This window comes from Octopus bimaculoides, chromosome 7 (genome assembly GCF_001194135.2).
Source record: "Octopus bimaculoides isolate UCB-OBI-ISO-001 chromosome 7, ASM119413v2, whole genome shotgun sequence".
NCBI classification, from domain to species: Eukaryota; Metazoa; Mollusca; class Cephalopoda; order Octopoda; family Octopodidae; genus Octopus; species Octopus bimaculoides.
The window spans coordinates 3408172-3417910 of record NC_068987.1 but is presented as its reverse complement, the minus strand read 5'-3'; the positions used below and the strand labels follow the sequence as shown (position 1 = coordinate 3417910).

General features: G+C 36.1%; 2 protein-coding genes across 2 annotated transcripts in view; one reads left to right on the top strand and one right to left on the bottom strand.

Moving 5' to 3' along the window:
* Positions 1-4616, bottom strand: part of LOC106871586 (MBT domain-containing protein 1) — a 35581-nt gene extending 30965 nt beyond the window's left edge. Inside the window, exon 1 of the mRNA XM_052969161.1 lies at positions 4039-4616. Within this exon, the coding sequence (XP_052825121.1) occupies positions 4039-4041 (3 nt within the window). The 5' untranslated portion in view covers positions 4042-4616. The remainder of the gene's footprint in view (positions 1-4038) is intronic.
* Positions 4617-5715: 1099 nt separating this feature from the next.
* LOC106871576 (WW domain-binding protein 4) overlaps positions 5716-9739 on the top strand; it is a 10201-nt gene continuing 6177 nt past the window's right edge. The window contains exons 1-4 of the mRNA XM_014918082.2: positions 5716-5890; positions 7377-7449; positions 8228-8294; positions 8810-8840. Of these exons, the coding sequence (XP_014773568.1) occupies positions 5889-5890; positions 7377-7449; positions 8228-8294; positions 8810-8840 (173 nt within the window). The 5' untranslated portion in view covers positions 5716-5888. The remainder of the gene's footprint in view (positions 5891-7376; positions 7450-8227; positions 8295-8809; positions 8841-9739) is intronic.

Genomic DNA, 9739 nt, shown 5'->3' with positions numbered 1-9739 from the left:
TTTTTCCCAAAGCTGAAATCCTATTCAACACTGTATTTATGAATTTGTTTCTCTCATCATGATAAATGGAATCTTTTTTAAAACCTTTTTTCTATTACTCAAGCGAAAAATAAATGAATCTAAAAATGTTTTCAAACTTTTTTTCCATTACACTAAAAAAAAACATAATTTATGAATTTCTTTCTCTTCGAAAGTCCTTTCCCCATCCCCCTCGAAAAAAACAAAAAACTTTCCCCACAAATTTCTTTATAATCGGTTCGTTGGCGCAAATTTTGGTAAATCCTACTTTCTCTCTCTCTCCGCCATCTATCACGTTTTTCGCAAAGTAATTGATACTTCAACACTGTTTCTTCACGAAACGCCTCTCTCATTACTCGCCACCTCTCACGACATCTCTCTGCTGCAAGACAAATGGTAACTAAGACACACAGAAAGAGGAGAGGAGGAGGGGGGATTGAATTCTTGGCGGCCGAGCAATAAAATATCATTTTGCACTGCCTTGTTTCTATCGCTGTCTCACAATATTTTCACCCATTTAAGGAAGTTGACATGCAAGTTCGTAGGTATGTCTCGCTGATAATAACGATGCCTTGTATAGTGTTGCTCGACACGCTAGACATAGAAACCAAATGCTCTTCCTGCCATAGACCGACTACCGTTTTGAAGCAAATAGAGAAGTCAATGTAGTTCTTGATATATTGGTAACTTCTTATTTTCGACAACCAATTTCTATTTAGTATTAGTAGATAAATTATTAAACTATCCCCACCTGACCAATCCTTTGTTATTTTCTTCCCCACGAAGTAGCGATAACTATTCTAAAAGCCCGTCGATCTGCTATTACAACCATTTCACACGCTGTGTAGTAAGAAGCTTGCTCCCCAACCACACGGTACCGGGTTCAGTCCCACTGAGTGGAGCCTTGAGCAAGTGCCTTCGGGGCTAATGCAGATTCGCACCTCACCTTGAAAACAGCACACCACGGGCCGACCAAACCTTTGTCAGTGGATTGGGTAGACGGAAACTGACAGAAGTCTGTTGGTCGTATATATATATATATGAGTGTCTTTGCGTTTTCCCCTACCCTCGGCTTGACAACCGGTGCTGGAGTGTTTACGTCCCTGTAACTTAGCGGTTCGACAAAACAGACTGATAGAATAAGTACTAGTATTAAAAAAAAAAGCACTGGACCCGATTCATTCAACTAAGCTTTTTTAAGGTGGTGCCCCCAGCATGGCCGCAGTCTACTGACTGAAATAAATAAAAGATGCAAGATCCCACCATTCTACATTAGGAAAGAGACACGTCCGCCAAGGAAAGGACACATTTGTGAATGTACCCCTTCCTTTACATAGCAAAAGCATCCCGTTGAGCCATGTACGAAGACAATCACCGCCCGTGGTGGTCCAAATATATCAAATTCTCAGAAACGTCTGTCCACTTAAACATCGTGAGATTATGCAAGTAAATAGGAGTTAAAAACTCCCTCTGGGAAGGGGGGGGGGTAAAAATCTAAAACCAACAAGGAGAATTTCAATAAAATAATTTGATCGAAATTTCTGAACTCCACTGATAACACAGGCTGGAGTGGAATTTCATTCAACAGAAAGCTATCTGATATAAACACTTCGCAATTTCAATCAATTAAAACTGATTGCTGAATAATTTAAAGCAATTTAGTAAAATTAACGACCGTGTGATTTCCCAGACAAAGAAAACGGTTAACATGCTGTTTACGATCGTACGGGTCCTATATGTGAAGTTGGTCCTCTCATAGGTTAATTTTCTTTAAATGCACTAAAAACTCCCCCACCATCACCACCAATATGCGCTTCTGAAATTAAGGTGCATCTAATATACCTGAGCGTTTTTTATGACACCAAAAACGGTATGTGATGAATGAACTCTACCCCAGGTCAATTCTGGTGGAGCCAAGATCTCTGATCAGTGAAAGACAGAGGATCGGTAGAAAAAGAAAGAAAAAAAAAGGCCGGCAGTGTTTATACAGGCTTTTTTACGTTCTGATTTCAAATCTTATCGAGGTCAACTTAGCCTATCATCCCTCCCGGGGTTGATAAAATACAAGTGCCTGAATTAAAAACGAGTAGTGATAGCCTTAATGTGTCGCCTGGTTTAAACTGACCACCTGATCCTTAGGAATCCTAAGTGAATCGGCGGAGGTAAAGAATACGTACACCGCTCGTTTTTGGTGTAACAATAACCCTAACCCTAATCCTAAACACTTTCGCCAGTAAATGCTTTTAGCAAACACCTACGTTACATAACTTACTCCCGCAAATCTCGAAGGCCCTAAATAAAAGGAGCCATTCTTTATCCTCAACACTGTCCAATGCATTATTTTTATTTATTTATTTGCCAGTAGGAATATGATTATAAAGTGATTTAGTTGCTCTTTCTAACAAATCGAGTGACTAAAGAGTGCGACAAATTGCTTTCGCTTTTGTCTGTTTGGTTCCTAATCATCGTCTTATGGAACAGATCTTTGATCAGACAATCCAGACGTAACCACCACCGTCTCTTTCTTTTTCTCAGGTATAAAGTTATCAAAGATTTCATTATCTTATCCGACACGTCTTTCTCTTGAAGACGGTAGGATGTGATTTGTTCACATACAAAGTGAACCATCATATTAAAACACGAAGATAAAGGGCCGTAACTAAACACTGTAAAGCGGTCTAAGTTCCACAATGAAATCCCGCCTTCACCTTTCATTTTCTTTAAGGATCAATAAAATAAAGAAACAAACAAATTCGAGAAATGATTTAAACCTTATGCTGTCCAAAGAATTTTCCTGAGTTTCTCCCAAACGTCCATGTTCGATTTCAAATTTTTAGCCCTTTTTGTTCTGGGTAATACAAAGCTTTCCTTTCATAAGTCCTATGGGAATGTGTGTGTCACATATGATGTACAAGGCCCAGGGGAAATGGTCCTGTGTATCATGTGATATAAAGGACCAGCAGGTATACCTACACACCTGTCTCCCTCATCCCCCATCCAAGATTTTCTTCCCTCATAATTTACTGAGAAAAGGATACTTTCTGATAAAATTTGCTACAAATACTTTTCAGATGGTATAGATTACGATTATATCAGAATTTAATGCAAAGCGATCAACAAATGGTGGACACGCACACCTATTGACATATATCAAATTTTTTTCGAAACTTTCATTTTGTATATAGGCCTACGTATGTGTGTGCGTCGACCAATTTTTTTTTTCGTATAAAATTCAGATATAATCGTAATCTAGATCATCTGAAAGTAATTTGTAGAAAATTTTATGAAAAAATATCAATTTTTCTGAAAGTTATGAGGAAACAAAGACGACTGAGGCTAGACTTGTGTAGTTGTACAGGTAAATCGACAGGTAGAGAGTTAATATCGGTGTAAAACATCAATAGATGTGGTTGCGATTATAAGATAAGGAGACAATGTCGAGCCTCTATGGTTAGTTTTATTTTCTGTTTTTAAACGTTGTTATTGTTTACGTTTAATGAGCTTCACTAATTAACTCCCTTCTTTAATGGAGGGACAACCTCAAAACACCGCACACACACAGACACATACACACACACACACACACACAGGGCTTTAAACGAAAATGAAATATTTTACTATTTTCATACTCAAAAAGAAAAAAAAATCATATTTCCCACTGTTTTTGGCAGCAACGATGGATGGATGTAATTAGAACGATTCAAATAAATGCAACATAAAATAATAAAGAAATAAACATTGATGGGTTTAAATGTGATGCAGACATAAATGGATTGAAAAGAACTATTGCATTAAATTTATCAGGAATGGTTTAGATTGCAATTTCTGCATCACATGTGAAATAAACAGAAATATGGAAGAGAGCGTGCAACGCAGTTAATTAGAAATGCAACAGTTACAGAATTTAAACATAGACACACACACACATCAATGCCGACATTAAACAGCAACGATTGGAAAATAAAAAAATAATGAAAGCACTTTAGATTATAAACGATCAAATTAATAATTTCCACTCACCATTTTAATAATTGCAATCCATTTCCTAAGCTAAAAAGCTTTGCACAAGGCTCATAATATTGTCAGATTTTTTTGTACACAATTCTAATGGCCCTGTGTAGTGGAAACTGAAGTTGTCCTTGAGTCTACAGCACAAGAGTTTGGCTTCGAATTTTGGTAAGAAAAGCAGCAGAAATACCAACGATGTTATTTGCGTCAGATCGCTTGATTCTTTTATTCTTCGATGTTGTATTTTATATTATATATCCAGATTTTGCGATTTATCCTCAACAGAAATCACAATATGATGATGCTTGAGTCGAATAACAACGATCGTGTCTTACCATTCCTTCAGTTGTCTTATCATTTTTTTCTTGCAATAATATTAATAATATTCGTACTTCATTTATATTCCTTAAAAACTGGAGAAATCCTGATATTGAAAGAAACGAAACTGGTAGAAAGCTGTCATGAAATAAACACACAACAAACAGCAGAAGTGATGGGTCTTGGTTGGTTTTGTCGGAAGAAACGAGAGAACATCGCCAACCGAGCCTGCGCCATGACACCTGAAACAGATTCTATTTATACATTTCATGGAGACGGGGTTGCTTCCTGTAGTCTCTCACCGAACAACTAACGGCGATTCTCATTGGTCGACGATTTAAAGAGGGTCACGTTGTTACTTCTTATCACCGAGCAACTCGATATTATTAAACCTCCTCTGATATTTACGTCGGCTGCTTTTATTATACATACATACATACATTCATACGTACACACATACATACACGCATACATACATTCATGCGTACACACATACATACACGCATACATACATAGATGCATTCATACGTACGTACACACACACACACACACATACATACATACACGCATACATGCATTCATACGTACGTACATGACACACATAAACACATACATACATATGTATCGTTTTACTTGTTTCAGTCATTGGACTGCGGCCATACTGGGACACTGAGTTGAAGGGTTTTTAATCGAAACAAATCGACTCCAGTACTTATTTATTTTTTAGCGTAGTACTTAGTCTATCGTCTTTTGTTGAACGGCTAAATTACGGGGACATAAACAAACAAACGCCGGTGGAGGGGGAGCCAAGCACAAAGACACGCATATAGATATATGCACACATATATGTATGTATGTATGTATGTATAAAAGTGAACAATGGCATAGATACAACTTTAACTTTTTTTTTTAGCGCTTTTAGAACAAAAATTGAACGAGGAAGAATTATGTGTTTGTCTCTGACTTTAAGATAATTTTATTTACATTTGCAACAATTAAATGATCATTTAGATAAGATTTCTTGAAATTGTTGCATCGTGTCAACCTCAGCTGATTCCGTTTTAAAATTAAATTGGTTTTAATTTGTTACAAGTGATTATTTAATAATTTTATTACTTCTTTATAAAAAGTGATTGCATGAATTAGTTATCAGAAAATATTATATATTAATAATTTTATTACGATTAATCAGAAAAAAATAATTTAAAAAAAAATTACATCATATTCTACGAGACATGGTTCTTAATTCCCCCCTCCTCTCAAAAAACCCCCCCACGAATAGTTCTTTATTAAAAAAACACCATCTTCGAGCATTTAGTTTTATTTTTAGTTGGAAATACATTATCTATGTTTTCTATTTTTGATAAGGTGTGATTTGAGGGAGGTTTGGCTGCTGTTACTACCAAATCAAGAGACTACATGGATACCCACTCCCTCTCGCTAAGTCTGTAACCATTTCAATTGTTTCATTAAGTGTTGCTGCTGCTGCTGGTGTTGTTGTGGTGCTTGTTGGCGCATGCGTACAATAAACTTCTGGTGGAACCATGTAAGTTTGTCTTGTCTGGCATTTCAGACCAATTCCATAATAGTTTACTTTATTTCCTCGTTTAAGAACAAATATTTAATAAATAACTGAAAATTACGAACAGAGGATGGCGTAAAAAGCACTTTGAAAAACATATACGTATTTTATAAGAATGAAATTAGCCTTATATTATTTCAATTATGGAAATTATTTTCAACCTGTGGTCTTCAAATATTGATGATTCTTCTCATTATCTCTGAGAACTTCTAAATTGCATTAAAACTATTATTGTTATTATTTGCCATATTTAACTAAACCCATTTTTAAAATTGATTATTTAAACCTAGATTTATTGTAATTTTTTCACCGAAAATAATAATCATTATCATAACTTATAAAAAAAATTAAGGATAATTAGATGACCTACAGATCTCCAAGTTTTCATTCAGTACAATTAAATTTTATATTCGAATTAATAATTTCTTAATTGAAGTATTGCTTAATTGATTTGGTTTTGTAGGAGCGGAGATTATGCAAAGCAAATTGATCCGTTTTATTATTGCTCGTTCATTTGTTGACATTCTTTACATCTTTTACAAATAACAGGCTCGTTTTAAAAACAACACTGCTTATAAGTTAAATTGTCAATACTCATAAGTTTTGTTATAATTTATCTGCAAGTTTAGGGGTAAGCCGACCTTTCTTCAGTCCAACCTTCTGTTGTCAAATACTGATGAGAATTACTTAATCTAATATCCACCAAGGAGCGATCAGCCCTGTTGACTGGAGTGGACTCTAGCAGCTCTTTCGACAGGAAGAGATGAACTCGGCGCTGCATGTCAACGAATTTTTATAGGGTTATAGCTGCGAGTTGTTCCTATGGGACCCATTTTTAGCAAGAAGGGCGACATTTCTAAAGAGTCTTGCCCTTGTACACAACGCAGAGCTAGTGTGAAACTGGTTAGCTGACTTGAAGTGCTGGACAATCGTGAGGTTGTGAGTTTGATTCCCGGACCGGGCTGCGTGTTGTGTTCTTGAGCAAGACACTTTATTTTACGTTAACTCAGCTGTAGAAATGAGTTGCGACATCACTGGTGCCAAGCTGTATCGGCCCCTTTGCCTTTCCCTTGCATAACACTAGTGGTGTGGAGAGGGGAGGGTGGTGTGCATGGGCAGCTGCTGGCCTTCCACAAACAACCTTGCCTTCGGAGGGTAACTTTCTAGGTGCAATCCCATGGTCACTGATGACCGAAGGGGGTCTCCTCCTCAATGTTAGCTAACATATATAACATATATAAAGGTAACGTAGGCTAACGTATTCGTTTTTCTATAGGATACTTAAAAATCTGTGTAATGTAATGTTGGTTCCTATTTTTTTCTTTTTTCTTTCTTAGTCGCAGAAGTCTGGTGCAGGCTTCTGCCTGGCTGGCTCTTGTGAAACCGTCCCACCCATGCTAGCATGGAAGGTGGACGTTAAACGATGATGATGATGTACATTTTTTTTTAGGGCTGATTATTGGAAATCCCAGCCAAGGAAGTTTTGTGAATTTTGTAAATGTTGGCTTACTGAAAATAAACCAGTTGAGTATAATTTTGGCCAATTTCATTTTGCCATTTATTTTGTTATTGTTTGATATCTCTTTGCATTTGGGTTTTGCAGTCATTCACAGAGCAACCATAGTTGTGGCTGTGTGGTCAAGAGATTTGCTTCCTGGTCGTATGGTTTAGGGTTCACTTCCACTTGTGTGGCACTTTGGGCAAGTGTCATCTGCTATAGCCCTGGATCATTGTGATTGGATTTGGTAGATGGAAACTGAATGAAGCCCATCATGTGTGCGGGTGCGTGTGTATCTTGTTTCAGTCATTAGACCATGGCCATGCTGGGGCTTCGCTTTCAGAAATTTTTAATTGAACACATCAACCCCAGTCTTTTTTTTTTCAAGCCTCATACTTCTTCCGTTATCTTTTGTCTTTTACTCGTTTCAGTCATTGCACTGTGGCCATGCTGAGGCACTGCCTTTCAGAATTTTTAGTCAAACTTATTTTTTAAACCTGGTACTGATTCTGTTGGTCTCTTTTTGCCAAACCACACAGTAAACAAACCAAACTCTATGATGTTTCCATCCATCAAATCCACTCACAAAGCTTTGGTTGTCCTGGGACTATTATAAGAGCAAAAATAATATTTCTTCTACATAATTAAATGAATGCAAACAGAATGCTATTATGTTTTATGACCGAAATAAACTATAGTCTAATGGCTGTTATTCACTTCAAATTTTTATACATTTGCAAATCCCTGCCTATTTCAGAAGAAACATATGAAATAATTTTAAATTTAAAAACAATTTTTTTCAGAGTATTGAATTTCATGAGAAGGGGAAACGCCATCAAGAAAATGTGCGGAAGAAAATTGATGCAGTTAGTAAAAATTTCTTATATTTTTCTCAACTATTTCAAATCTAGATGTATAATATTTAATATTTCTACTCATTAAGCCTTTAGTATTTAATCCAGTTTTATCTGGCCCCAAAAGTCTACCTGTTCTATGTTGATCCTGACCATATCCAATCTTTCACACCTTCACTACAATGTCATTCTAAAAATTTACAATCATGTTATTGAAATCTCAGAGCTACAAGATAATAAAGCATTAATTCAAAATAATCTGACTAAATAAGATTACATTTAACAGGATAATCTGAATGCTAAAGGATTGATGTCGTCCCCTTTTTCTCCAGCTTCTAAATAATTTGAATAAGCAGTAAATATATTAAGGGGTTGTTGTTATAGTTGTTAGACCATCAAATCTGCTCCAAATACATAGATGATCAAGTGTGTTCCGACTATGACCATCCCAGATATTTTATCCAAGCATAGTATATCCAGGACTATCTTATCCAATGTGTCATGTCCTTCTTAAAGATGGTATAATTTGAGGAAAATTTAGTTACAGATTGAAGCAAGATGAGTAAATGTATAACAAATAAAGACAGAGTAAGATGAAGGGAATGAAGTCAGATCTAGGAAGTCGCAGTTACACCTGAAGCTAATTGCCACATGTGCCTCCTTGCCAAAATGTGATTTCAAATAAAAATTCCTACATTAAAGTGTTGAATATAGATTAATGTATATCATTTGTAAAATATAGTACCATTAATATTCAAAATCACACTATATTGAGTATTTTCTAGCAAATAAGTTGTTTTAAATTACAATATTTGCATCATCTGACCTGAATAAATATCATTTGAAATTTCAGAGGAGAAAAATGCTTGCACCTTGACTTGATATTCTAAAACCAAGGTGTTCTGTAAAGAGCATTGGTGATGGTGCCATGTAAAAAGCACCCAGTACACTCTGTAAAGTGGTTGATATTAGGAAGGGCATCCAGGTGTAGAAACCAGGCCAAAACAGTCTATGGAACCTGGTGCGGCCTTACCAGCTCCTGTCAAGCTGTCCAAACCACACCAGCATGGAAAATGGTATTTAAATGATGGTGATAATGATGATGTGTGTCTGTCTCCAACAGTAAGGAATTGACATATTGACCAAAAAATAACTTCTATTTATTCTTCCCAAGTTAACCCCCCCCCCCCCTTGTCGTCATTGTCTTCATCATAAATACGGTGAAACCATGCTTACTCTGATGGAGACCTTTAAGCAACGACACCGGTTTTCACAAAAATGAATCATATAAGAAAAAATATGACAAAGTCTGCAAATTTATAAGTGTGTGACTTGATTCAGTTTCAACAACAAAATAGTTGACTTCATTGTCATTTAAAGGCATTTCCTTTGCAAACTTTAACATAAGCAATTGTTGACGTTATGGCACGTCATATCTTTTCACTTGATTTGACATATTTT